Source organism: Pantherophis guttatus, chromosome 1 (assembly GCF_059756535.1).
Source record: "Pantherophis guttatus breed Tessera chromosome 1, ASM5975653v1, whole genome shotgun sequence".
In the NCBI taxonomy this organism is placed as follows: domain Eukaryota; kingdom Metazoa; phylum Chordata; class Lepidosauria; order Squamata; family Colubridae; genus Pantherophis; species Pantherophis guttatus.
Genome location: NC_142063.1, coordinates 98,699,083 through 98,713,472, shown reverse-complemented (window position 1 = coordinate 98,713,472; position 14,390 = coordinate 98,699,083). Strand labels below are relative to the sequence as shown.

At 35.3% G+C, this 14,390-nt stretch overlaps 1 protein-coding gene across 9 annotated transcripts in view; it reads right to left on the bottom strand.

The window, feature by feature from the left end:
- Positions 1-7,083: 7,083 nt before the first annotated feature.
- Positions 7,084-14,390, bottom strand: part of SCUBE2 (signal peptide, CUB domain and EGF like domain containing 2) — a 61,076-nt gene continuing 53,769 nt past the window's right edge. For 6 of the 9 annotated variants that reach the window (XM_034417052.3, XM_034417051.3, XM_087878974.1 and 3 more), the window contains 3 exons: positions 13,640-13,792; positions 11,847-11,926; positions 7,084-10,469 (listed from right to left, as the gene is read on the bottom strand). In XM_034417052.3, the coding sequence (XP_034272943.1) occupies positions 10,317-10,469; positions 11,847-11,926; positions 13,640-13,792 (386 nt within the window). In that variant the 3' untranslated portion in view covers positions 7,084-10,316. The remainder of the gene's footprint in view (positions 10,470-11,846; positions 11,927-13,639; positions 13,793-14,390) is intronic. The other 3 variants (XR_004591307.3, XR_015729938.1, XM_087878978.1) reach the window with 2 other exon arrangements.

Below are 14,390 nucleotides of genomic sequence, written 5' to 3'. Positions count from 1 at the left end.
TAGCCATTTTTTTCCCCAGAAAGTCATCCTTCGCCAGAATGGGTGGCTATTAGATTTGGTTTTTTGGTCTGATTTCCAACCTTCATTACAATAAGGATAGACAAATTAACTCCTCGCCCTTTATCAGGTTATAATCAGATATCCCTTCATCCCATATCCCATCATTAATCTAGAAACATATCCATAGAACATCAACTTTTCAATCCTGGTGTCAGCAAAAAGTCCCTAAAGGGTTGCCAGAATTTTGCAAATAAATGTCTTATTTTAATTATGATCAGATAAACCAATACTATATTCCTTCCTTTTACTTCTAACAGTCTTAATAGTTTTATTCAAATTTTGTGATAGGATTTGATTTTTCTTTAATTCTTCTTGGTCCGGTGACACATTTTAACAGTGAACCTTAAAGAAAAGCCTTAAAGACTGCAAATAATCGCCAAATAAAACCAGCATCCTATATTAATTCTATGCTTCTGCACATGCACAAGCATTTAAACAAGACTTTTTTGTACAACCAACAAGAAAAATATTCAAGGTCATTTTTTTTTGGGTTTTTCATTTGTATTTCTCCTTTAATTTTTAAAACTTCAGACCATTTTTTTGGTATATCCAATTTTTGTTTACTTCTGCTTTTATAGTTTTTTAAATTTTAATAACTATAATAATGTAAGATAATGATGTTTTCAAAAATATTGTTTTATTGAATTGTTATATGCTGCCCCAGAGTCCTTTTTTTATGAGATGGGCAACCTTATAAATTTGATCAATAAATAAATGTGTCCTTTTCCAAGTAACTATCTTGATCCATTATGCATAGTTCCAATTTTGGCACTTTCTGTCTTGTCAGACAAAATTTGATTCATATCTTCCATTCACTCATTGGCATCTTTTGGACATAATCTATCCATAGAATCAGACATCATTACTGACACTATTTTAACTACCTATTTCTGGCTTCATTTTTCAAAGATATTTCATATTTCCAATGTTATGATGTTTTGTCTCATTTTGTAAGTCCCAGTTAACCAACACAAAAAACTGGATTATATTTTTTTTCTTCTACTTAGAATTTTTAGTCTTCTCTAGTGTCTAGTTTCTAAGGTCATAAAGTTGCTTATGTTTGTTATGAACCAAGATAGCTTCTTGTTCCCACAAAAAGCTATTTATATTTTATAGTTAATGTAAAAATCTTATACTAAAAGTCAATAATCTAAAATTATCTTGACCTTTAATCCATTTTTAAGTTTCTTATATCAAAATCTTATTAGACTTTTGCTTTTGATTTCAAATGCTTCAGTTTCTTAAGTTTACAATTATTTTTTCTTTTGTTGAAGCTAAACTCATCCAAAGACTTTTTAAACTTGTCATTCCAAAGGTCTCTAATAGCTTTAAAATGGTTAATGGGCGACTTCTGAAAGTGATTAAAAAAGTGAGGACTGTGTCCTTTAAAATGCTCTACCAAAATTGTGAAGAAGATGGCTAATCCTGTCATCTCTTAGCATTCAATCCTATGGAAGACAGCTATCTTGCATCTCCTCCTGAGGAACAGCCATCCAAAGTACATGTGGGCAATCTCCTGTCTTCTTGTCCAGAGAGGTTTGAAGAAGCCGATTTTCTCACCAGTTCTCTAATCTTTGCCACAGTCATCAGTTCCTCTTTCATGGAGATGTCTTCATTTCACCATGCCTCCCCTAGAAACTCTCAGCCTTCCTAGATGAGTTGTGTGACAATCTCTTGTTACTCCTGAGAAGCAGTAATATGCTCATTTTAGTTTATAGAAATTGTAGTCCATCGCAAAGAGTTTAAGCTATGGAAGATTTATCTGTGCAGTGACTGGTATAATTAGCAGTATACAAAAAAGTAGATAACCAAATAATGGTGCAAAATGTCTATAAATGACAATATTTTCATTCTGTTTCTTTAGCAAACAGACAGGAAGAAAAGCAGCATGCAGCTAGACAACCCAGGAAAAGGGTAATTCTGAGGAGGGGAAGGGAAGTATGTTTTCTTGATTAAGATGGTATTATTTTTAACCCTGCATTGTCCTTCTGTCCAAAAGGGAAAATGATCATGGTCTGCACTACAATTATTTGCAACTTTTCAAATCCATCATGGATTTTTAACCATATGTTGCCCACACTCTTAGCATGACTGCAAGCTATCTCCTCTCTGTTTAAGTAACAGATGTATTTATTAAATGTACATGTTGCCCATTTCGCCATCAAGTGACTCTATGCAGCTTACTTAGATAAAAATAACAATATATATCCATGGGCCGGATGCGTTAAGCGCAGGCCATGCCCACCCCAGGTACGTGAATAGGAAAAACATCACAAATCACATGGCAATGTGATACAGCAAGTTTGACACCCGTGATATAAAGCAATGAAAGAATAAATATTAATATTAAAATGAATAGATAGCTAAGGAGCCATGTGGCCCAGTGGTTAGAATGTAGTACTGCAAGCTACTTCTGCCAGCTGCCTGCAATTTGGCAGTTCGAATCTCACCTGGCTCAAGGTTGACTCAGCCTTCCATCCTTCCAAGGTCAGTAAAATGAGAAGCCAGATTGTTGGGGGCAATATGCTGACTCTGTAAACCACTTAAGAGAGGGCTGTAAAGTGGTATATAAGTCTAAGTGCTATTGCTAAGGAAGGAACCAACTTCCAATGGGATGGTGGTCTTAATCTCTAACAACCTCCTGTAGAACACAACCCCAATGGGACTCCAGGCCAAACAGCAAAATCTGGTTTTAATGCTTTTCCAGAAGGCCAAGAGGGTTGGGTCGGTTTTCACCTTGAGGTGCACAATGTTCCAGAGGGTGGGAGCCATGGCAGAAAAGGCTTTTCTCCTGACAGCTGGGATTTGGTTGCATTTCATGCTGCTAACATTCTGCTATATAGGTTTGCTGTTTCCTCTTTTAATTTAGGCTATATATGGTGCATGTAGACTAGGGGTGTAATCCAGCAGGTTCTGACAAGTTCTGGAGAACCGGTAGCAGAAATTTTGAGCGGTTCAGAGAACTGGCAAATACCACCTCAGGCTGACTCCAGAATGGGGTGGAAATGGAGATTTTGCAATATCCTTCCCCCAGGAGTGGGGAGGGAATGGGGATTTTATAGTATCCTTCCCCTGGAGTGGGGTGGGAATGGAGATTTTGCAGTATCTTTCCCATCACACCCACCAAGCCACACCACACCCACAGAACCGGTAATAAAAAAATTTGGATTTTACCACTGCTGAAGACACCACATGTATCAGATCCTACAGGCATAGTGATGCTATGGATGATATTATGCAATAAAGCACTATTGGTTTGTGTGTTCATTTATATCTGAGGATTCCTCAGTCTCGCTTTTACATTGAATTACAGTTAATGTACAGTTTTGGAAACATGTTAACTGAACATTTAAAGAGTGAAGTGTGTAATAGGATAGAACTGCCTCATTAGAATTAAAGATTTTTTTTCAAAAGGATATGAAAAATGCCTTTGAAAATGTTTCTTCTAAAAGATAACATTACTATCCAGAGAGAAAAAATAAAATATGTGCAACAGATTTTGAATCCTAATAGAAAGTGACTTAAAATCATACACATTTTTAAGGCTCTACAACTATGATTTTATTGTTGTTGTTAGTTGCGAAGTTGTGTCCGACCAATCGCAACCCCATGGACAACGTTCCTCCAGGCTTTCCTGTCCTCCACCATCCTCTGGAGTCCATTTAAGCTCATGCCTACTGCTTCAGTGACTCCATCCAGCCACCTTGTTCTCTGTCGTCCCCTTCTTCTTTTGCCCTCAATCTTTCCCAGCATTAGGCTCTTCTCCAGTGAGTCTTTCCTTCTCATGATTTTATAGTTATACATAAAAACAGGTAGAGTTTCAATCACTCTTTTATGGCTGCCATTGTTACTTTATTAAAAGTAGTCTGATCCTGGACAACAAACCTGAATGTATAGCTTAGTAATTTGAACCCAGAAGTTATTTTTCCTGTTTTGTTTTTTCTCCTTGTAGAACAGTCGGCAGTTAGGTGATGAATTATTTATAAGCAAATTCTGGAGAAAGAAGCAACCTGTTTTGCCCCTTGGGAGATGTTTGGCACTTACTCCATTTTTGAAATAAAGATGCTTTAGTTTGTTTCTTTCATCTCTAGACTAAAGAGGGAACAAATCTCCCCTTTTCAGTGGTTATGCTGTTTTGTCTAAAGAAAGTGACGTGATAGAAAACTTGTACTTGGTATTAGAAACTCTGATTCAAGCAGATATGATGACTATATCAAAGAAGCATCGAGAGATCTTGATCATATTTATAATATAAGATCATATAATGCAAATAAAACTACAAAATAAAGACATTAAAAAATTAAAATGTGCAGAAAAAGAAAAATAGAAAAAAACCCTTCATCCCCAGCAAGTATAATCAACATTACTATCTCTTAAAATAAATCCAAGCATATCTTCATTCCATCTCTCTATAAATTTTTATAAACCATGTCTAAAATCACTATTAAATAGCAGAAGTCCAGTAAAGGTGCACACACAACACAGTTGTGCAAAGGCCCATCCTGGCCACAGCCATCACCTGTGTTTTGAGCAGGAACTGTGCATCCTGAAAAACTCCCAGATTTTACCTTTTTAGTGAAAATTTGACAATAAGAATAATTAACACTGCAAGGAAGTAAAACAAAGGAATAAAGAGAATGGTGGTATCTGTTTCTATGAGGGAGGGGGTGGTCCCCTCAGCCGTAAAGGAGGCTGTAGGGCACTCTCCCTTTAAGAATCTATCACTGGGCCCAATGATCCTGTACAACGTCTGTCCAATCTCCAACCTTTTCTTTCTGTGGAGAGTGGCTGGGTTTAAATTCCCAACAACTTTAGATGAAATGGATTATATGGACCCCATTACAATCTGGGTTCAGGCCGGGTTCAGAATGGAGACAGATTCGTATAACTTTCATCTTAATGGCATTCAGCTAACCATTCAAAATGAGGTTGTCCTAGCCCTTGGATTGGGTGGTTGCAGAGTCCCATGGTTTGGGAGGTTTACTGGTTATGTGTAGACTTCTGGTCAGTTGTGAGTTTTTTCTATATTGTTTTTCTCTTTTAGTCATAAGCCACTCAGTTATTAAGGAGTCAAGCAGCCTTGAAATTGAAAAGTAATCTCACTTCACTGTCTGGTGCATTTTCCAACAGTTTTTGCCTTGTTCTGCTGATTTTTAGGTGATGCCCACCTAAAGTTGGCATCATTTTTAAGTTTCCTCCATTTTTATTCCAAGCATATAAACTGGTATGTCATTTCAAAGGAAAATACCATTTCTGGGCTCAAGATTTGGTTCTGATACTTTCAATGACATGAAGAGCAGCTTCTTTCCTACAAGCCGTCTGACGAGTGGGAGTGGGAGAGAGACAGGCTCCTTGCATTTTATATCTTCATTAATTTCAACACTGATTACAAGTTTGCACAAACAGGAAGCAAATGATCCAGCCTCAATTATTTGTCAACATGCTAGTTTCACGTAACAGTGCAACACGTACTTGTAACTTCTAGCTAGTGAAAAAAGAATTCCAGGTGTGCCCATTAGAAACACTTTTAAAAATCGTAGGAGAAAGCATAAAAGGATAAATCTAGTCTCATTTTTGCAGAAGCATTTTATCTCCATCTGGTTCCTCAGCAATTGAATCACAAATGGCTTTTTAAACTCTCTCAAATTTAGGAAACAGTTACTTAACCTTGAGGAGCTTGAGAAGTGGAAATGCAGCCTATGTTTTTATTTCTTTTTCCCCACTCTTTTCTTTCTGTAGAGCATCTGCTGCTATTGCAGGCTTTGGAAAAGGGTGGTGGGGGAAGTAGGTATCTTTGCTATTCTTTTTGCAACATCATTTTGATGGTAAAAATTAGGTGATTCCCCTTTAGTTTTTCACATGCTGAAGTAATAATTGGTCAATATCATTCTAACTTTTTCGGATGTTCTTTAGCAGTGAAATAAATATGAATTGGTTCCACATTAGAATAAATAACATGTTGTAACCTACGTATTGGGGTTTGCTTTTTTGTGCCACTCTTTTGGCAATGAACTTTCTGTTCCTCTTTCTTTCTGAAAAGGGCAACAGTTAACCAAATTTTAGGAAGAAATTCTATCCGATCACTCTTATTTGTTTAGTCAGAAAATAAAACTTCAGGAAGCAATTTAGTGCTTCCCATGTCTATCATACTTGGTCTCCTTGGAAAAAGGAAGAGTTAAAGTCTTTATGAAGAGAACTATTTTAAATTCCTTCTAAGTAATTTCTATCACTAGGGCCTTTGTCTTGAAATGTAGTGTTGCCAAGAATGAGAGCAATTTATGAAGGCCTACTATTAACTAAGTCATTAATATTATATCAGTGTGGAAATCTGGAGCATTTTAGGTATTTCTCTTGACCACTTGATCCTCACTGAAATGAAAGAAAGTTCTATGGAAGTGTTTGTTCGAGTGCATTTAAGATTTTCCAAGTAACCTGGAGAAAAGTACTTTTGATGTCTTTAATGGGAGTTTATCTATAAGCATTACCTTTGATGTCTTACAGTTTCAACCACTCTTAAAGATGCACTTATAGGCCTAGCTTCTAAGTCTGGTAAATCAAATGTGTACCCCTTCTACCTAGAAGGAAGCAAAACATCGAGCAGATACCCTTCTCACATTAATGAAATCATAGGCAAGAGTGGGCCTGTCCATTATTTATAAATATGATGAGAAAAGCTGCGTAACTGAATAATTTTGATTTGAGAGTTATCTTATTCCACTAGAACTGCCTAGGCATTGGAAGATATCCCAAACAGTGTGATAAAATAAGTATGGAGTACACATTCCCTTCAGTGCTTAGTACTGTATAAATTACCTCTTAAATAAAGTGATCCATGCAGACACAAAAAAAGGACATTTGTATATATGAAAAGCAGGTTGGCTAATAAAAGAATATTATTATCAGTATTTCCAGGCTGTAAACCTGATTAAATCTGAAAATAAATTAATTTGAGTGATAAAACAAATTGCTACTCCTGTGATCTTATTTGAATGATGGAATCAAAGGATTAATACATTAGCTATCTCATTCACATGTATTACTTTAATTTTTAAAAATCCAGAAGAATTGATATATGGAAGTAAAAAATGTTTATATTTTACACATCATTTTACAGATCCTTAATCAACATTTGGCAACAAATAATACCAATAACAGAAATGGAATATCTGCAAAGTAATATCTACTTTCTATATTCTAATTAAATCTTCCAATGATTACAGTCTTAATTATTCATTAATGCTTCCCAGAAGGATTGATGAAATATTGTTAAGAGTTTAGTTCTTACCATATAGAAGTCTTATATATGAAACCTTTGAAAGTCTGCTTTGAATGGGGACAGCTTTTCCCATTTTCCACTAATGATTCAATAGCAATGGATTGAAGGATAATAGCTGATATTACTATTTATAAAATAAAACAAGGAACTGTAACTCATTTCCCTTGTTAGTAGGCTTAATAAAGGAACTGAGTAAAATACTGCAGAAACAGTATCAGAGATAGTTGCAAATATTTTGGACCAGAAGTCTGAAATAATTGGGAGGCTCCACCAAATAATGAATCATTAAGCTAGTAGAGCAGAATTTATGCTTTTAGTCTCACTGGAATAAAATGGTACATATAAACAATTTTTACTGCTGCCTCTTTTAATTTTGCAGATGTCTTTAAAAGTTTGGCAGCCCATATTTCATCCCAACTTGTATATTGAGTAATTAAATTGAAGTGACATTCCCAGCGTGTTTTTAGTGTTTTTGTCTTCTTTGTGTGCAAAATATCTAGAGTAAATTTTTGATGACAGTTGAGTTGACTGATGAGCTAATGTTTAGCCTTTCAAAACAGTGAGTCATCTCTTTTACAGAAAGATCTTTATGACCTATAGCCAGAACACCCAAGTATCTTCCAGTCTGTTTGCTATTTCTTCAGAACTTGCAGGTTTCCCTCCTAAAAATACATTTCTGAATTAATTTCTGAATCTATGAATTCCTTTAGACTCATAAGACATACTTCAAGCAAGGATCCTCAAAGATTAGAGAGGATATGGATGGATCTGGTTAGCTTTCAAAGGTTTCCAAATTTCAATCTTCAAAAAAAATACTGTCTAATTGGAAGTCTGTAAATACATTGGAACCTCGGATCACAAATGCTTCCGACCACGATCAAATCGGGTGCCGACAAAAAAATCTGCTAAATGTTTCACTCTGGTCGCGGACACATCCTCAGGTGGTGACCAAACACAGCTGTGGTGATTTTCCCTGCCATGGCGGTTTCACCTTCCACGCCATTTTTTTGGGTCACACATGCGCAGTCAGTCTCACTTCCAGTCACGACCAAATTGGGTTGTGAGCGAAGTCCTGGAACGGATTACATTCGTGACCAGAGGTTCCACTATATATTGATATGTAAGAATGACTATAATGGTAGGCTTAGAACCTTATGTTCTTTATATTAATACATCAAACCCTGTGTTTTTTCCAATAATTATCTTAGGTTAGCTGTCTGCTGATTATTAGATGAGATGGCTGGAGGAACATTCTACATATGCATAGTATGAATAGTATACAACAGTAACTGATGCACCATGCATTTGCCATCAGTTAACCTAGAACTGTAGAATTAAAAGGTGATGTTCAGGAAGCTATTAAAGATCTGGCTATTCTCCCAGGCTCTGGGGCAAAGCAAAAGTTGAATCACTGCTAGATTGGGGTGGAAATGGGATGTTGGTTATGTGATATTTTAGGGCTATTCATTTTATTTTTTATTTTTTACTTTTAATTGTAAGATGCCCAGAGTCATTGGGAGGTGGATGGCATATAAGTTGTATGTATATACACTGTATCTATGTGTAAATAAATAAATTGTGGTGGTAGAAGAAACTATGGGGATCATCTAGTCTAACCTTCTGCAATATGCAGGAAAGCCAATTAAGGTAATAGCCTGGAATATGATGGCCTCACCTTGAAATTCACTATTTACCTTTATCTTTGATATACTGTAACCCTAAGTTCTTCTAGTCTCAGGTCATTTTAACAGTGAACCGTAAGAAAAAGCCTTAAAGACTGCAATTAATTGCCAAATGAAATCAGCATCCTATATTAATTCTATGCTTCTGCACATGGCACAGATGCACTCTCTCATACACTCCTTCTGAACACTATTTTTTAAACTAAGGATAAAACAAAGTACCGTTTATTTAGAATTAAATTTGTACCACATGCTGCCCTCTTGTGGAAAACAAGGATAGAAATAATAGAGATTATTACTTAGCATGTCAAGAAATCAGTCATTAATTTATGAACAGGAGTGTGGCAAAAAAAAAAAAAGAACGAAGTTACATACAGCATTGAGAAATTAATTAAAGAAGCTAAGGAATAATGTGGTTTGTCTTACAGAAGACTTTTTCCCCCTGCACATCATAACATAATCCTATCCGAGCCATACAAATTTACTGCATTTTTTAACTTAAATTATCTTTTTTAAGGTAATTTTTAAATATAAGCTTAACATATTTATACAGTGAAATGTCATAGGATCAATATTTATCATTGCCCACATACATGAATAAGACAATTATAATTTCCCCCATCCCTGACACACAGTTTTTATTCACTTTGCATTGGAATGTCTGAGAACATAAATATTCACTTTTCCTCCAGGGTAACTCAAATAAATGATAAATATTGAATTGGCAACCAGAATCTTGAGAAATAAAGAATTCTGTACAAAAAACATTACTATCATTTTCACTTTAAAATCCACTTGAAAGTCTACTGTACTATTTCTTTTTAATGAAAAAGCAGAAGACTCACATCATTCTTTGGTTTGTTTTGAAATCATGCTTTGAAAACCATTCCTTTCTCATATCAGAGCAACATTTAAGCTTGTCCCTTCTTCTTCATCTCTGAAATTCCATAGTGAACTGATTGGACATTTCCAAAATGGTGGATCCACTCTTTTAAACTGCTGCCATCATGAAATTTCAAAAGTTGCTTTTCAAGAATATCCACTTAATCATGATTAGTCATCCTTGCATCACTTCCAAGACAATTGGGCAACTTTTCTAAAATAGACAGTCACCAGTGGATAATGAGGAAAAAAAAGGGGGGGGGGGAACCATGGAATGAAATAATTATATATTTAATTTAAAATATACATGTTGTATACAATTGGCTCATCGGTTTCCTCCAGACTGCCCTATAAAAAGAATATAAAACAAGCCTGTACAGTTAAGAACTCAAAGTTTTTTAAAAATGTAATATACATTATTTGTAAGGTCTCAAGAATCTGGAGACCTTAGAGCGCAACAGTCGAATGAAAGATCTTGGAAACATTTCCCTAGATTCTTGTGCTGTATACTTAAAATAATTCTGTGGGTGGGCCAAGACATCAAACAACGCCTTTATCAGCTTCTTATCCTGAAAGAATAAGGTCAATATTTTTAATCATATGATGATAACTTGAAGAAAACAAAAGTATAGCATTTTTTTTTTTTTAATTTGATTTATATGCCGCCCTTCTCCGAAGACTCAGGGCGGCTTACAATGTGCTCAGCAATAGCCTTCATCCTTTTGTATATTTATACAAAGTCAGCTTATTGCCCCCACAAACTGGGTCCTCATTTCACCTACCTTAGAAAGGATGGAAGGCTGAGTCAACCTTGAGCCTTGGCGAGATTCGAACCCTGCAGTAATTGCAGGCAGCTGGTCTTAATAAGCTTAATAACAGGGTGCCTTAAACCCCTGTACTACCAAGGCTCTTTTTAATATTTAATATAGTAACTATTAACATTTAATATAGTAACTATTAAAATCTAAACTCAGTGAACCTCTACACTACAGTATGGTGGACTGGACTGATGTATTTCCTGGTGGATATTCCAATCCCTGAATCCCAGTATCATGCAAGAACTTTTATTAGCACTCTTGTACAAAACATAGGGCTATGTTAGCATTGTTAACATCAAAGTTTTCTATTGTCGTTACCACTTCATAAGCTGGAAATAGTATTTTTTACTTTGAAATTTTCCACCCCTTCCTTAACTGTATACAGACAGTTCTCGACTTACAACAGTTCATTTAGTGACTGTTCGAAGTTACAACAGCACTGAAAAAAGTGACTTATGACCATTTTTCACATATAAAACCGTTTCAGCATCCCCGTGGGCACATGATCAAAATTTGAATGTTTGGCAACTGGCATGTATTTATGACGTTTGCAGCATCCAAAGGTGTGATCCCCGTTTGTGGTTTTCTGACAAGCAAAGTCAATGGGGAAGCCAGGTTCACTTAACAACCATGTTACTAACATAACAACTGCAGTGACTGATTTAACAACTATGGTAAGAAAAATTGTAAAATGGAGCAAAACTCACTTAACAACTGTCTCGCTCAGCTATGGAACTTTTGGGCTCAATTGTAGTTGTAAGTCGAGGACTACCTTTATAGTCTCATGGCACATGAATAAAGAAACCACTTTTGGTTTTTTTGTTTCAAATAATAATGTACTTTTAATCAGCACTGCCTCAAGTAGCTTCAAGAGTTCTGGAACTCCAGAGTGGCAAGGCAAAATATGTATAATATATAATAATTATAATAATAATAGCAATAATCTTCTTGTTAGGAAGATATACTGTACCTACCTTCCTATGTTGGTACCCACTTCCCTCTGTCATAATGTATTAATACATTGCCGACTCATTGCACTTTACAGATCATGAGTAACAGCATAAATCTTTTAACTATGAAAAAGCTTAATTCCTATTTTCTTTCAGGCAAGATTAGAAATAAGATTACCTTAAGGATCTCTTGGTGATTTTCTGATGCATAAAGTCTACCATCTCTGACTATATCTTCTATTAGCTCTTGATAATCCTCTATTCAGAACACACAAAGCAACATTAATCTTGCTTACCGTATTTATTAAGGAGTAAAAAATATTCCATTTAGGCAAAAATGGATAATTTACATTTAAATACCTAAAGCAATTTAAAAGCATCCCAGGGTTGTTATGGATTTTTTTTGTAATGTACAATCAAATTAGAGGCTTACTTCCATAATTTGAAGATTTAATATATTCCAAAATTATGTCAATAAGAGAACTATATAAAAAAGACAGAAACAAAGTTTGCCATAGTAAATGGTTACTACTATGTTCAGATCATGAGTATTCTAACAAACTCTACTTTGTACAACATTTCAAAAACTTTTTTACTTAAGAAAAAAAATACACTTACTGCATTAAAAATACCCACCATCAACATTCTTATTCCCCTTTGTCTTTGTGTAATAAAACCATTACTCAACATCATTTGCTATTTTTACAGCAAGCATGTGAGTTCCAGAAATGGGATTTCATTATGGAAATTACATCAAGCTCAGTTGCAAAATTCTGGAACAAATGCTGTCTCCGAAAACGGAGATCAGAAAGTTACCTCTGATTACAGCAAAGCCAAATTTAGCTCTTTAAAAGAAACACATGTCAGGCATTTGGAGTTCATCATGCCCAATCCAAATTTGTTTAGAGATGGTGGTTACCCTGAGGATAGTTCCTGTTTAACTTGGAATAATGGCCAGAGATCACATGGAGAGAAAGCTGCTAGTTTTCTTTGCTTCTGCCTGAAATATTGATTAGTCCCAAATTCAACTTCAAAGCAGAAAGTGTGAAACCACTGGAACGGTTATGAGAAAACTCACTTCCCAGGGCAGAGTGAAAACATATGATAGTTCTTCCTAAATCTAAAAATATAATCTGAGCTATAATAGAGCAATCAAGGAATAGAGAAGTCACAATATCACACAGAACATATCTTGTAAAAAATGTATTACATAAAATACAAAAACCAATATAAGATTCAGAACTTTTTCTGGAAACAGCTACAGTATCTGTCTTACTATCATGGTCCTAAGTACCATAACAATTTCTCTGATCAGGTATAATTAACCCTACATCATTTTGTGCAGAAATGATGTGTCCTGGCATGGCTGACTAGTAAGACGTGGCATCAAGGCCAACACATTTTTTTCATAAAAGTTCTTTATTAAAGCCTTAAGCTGCAAAAATGCAATTACTGCCACTTTCTAGCCAGGAATTCTAACTCTGTATTTTCAGATAAACAAAATATATTTCCCCCAAATAAAGAAACTATACAGTATATCTATATTCCAGGTTAATCTCTGCCAAGATTGGCTTTCAATCGTAAAGATCAATGAACAGTTCAAGCATCGGGTAACACAACGATTGCTAATATTTTCTAAACTATTTACCTTATGATTGGATTCATATATTGTACCCAGCCATAGGTTTGTTGACTTAGCCATAAGCTACAATTTACAATCCCACAGTGACTGGATTCACAATATATAGTAGACCTAATCAACAAATCACTTATGATTTAGCATGATCTGTGAGTACAGCAAGTGACAGTTTCACGTATGGGAAAGTTCAGGTGTTAAATAACTGCTCACTACCTATTCATCTTCTTGAGATATTCTCTTTCTAACTTCTTCAATTATGGAAGTGCAGAAATATAAATAACAAAAATAAAATGTCCACATTTAAATTTTCTTGAGTTTTTACCGTGGCTTACCATCATAGGTTACATAAGGGACCTGGAATCCTTTTGCACTATTTCCTTCATTTGATTTGAACTGGATCCACAGCTTTTTGGACCTGGAAGTGAAAGCTATAGGGCGTTCATAGGTTTGGCAGGTTTCATATGTGGTCACAGAGTTGGAGGAAGCTACCGAAGAAAATGTACAAAGCAGATATTAGAGTTCTATTATGCTTTATTTTCCATATGGTCCTACTATTACCCCAATACTAGTTATCCTGTTCAGTTATCCTGTTGCCAAAGTCTCTTCTAGTGAAAAGCAGAATATTACTGCTATCTGTAACCACTATGTTTATCTACTGAAGCCTGCTTTAGAAAAGTGTTTTCCTGATGAAAACAAGCTAACAACTGAGAATTCTGGGGCAATAATCATAGTACAGTTATATGGTGCCAGAAGAGTAGAGGCTGTTATTTCAGAAGAGTTTGTTTTTCAATTTCATTGTAATGTATACAACTTTTGTCACTGTTGCTCTCAACATAGTATGAAAGTAAGTTGGTGCATTTTAAACTGTCAAACTCTTCCCAACATTTCCAAAATAAGAGTTCTGTAGTTGTGGGAAAAGATCTAGGAATGACTCTCCAACAAAAATTTAAAAATCATGTTTCACAACACATTACTACACTGAGTATCTACGCAGTTATACCTTGATCATATCATTGGCCATTAATTTTACTGATCTCTTACTACCAAAACAAGCTAACAAAATACTGATTTTCAATATCCAAC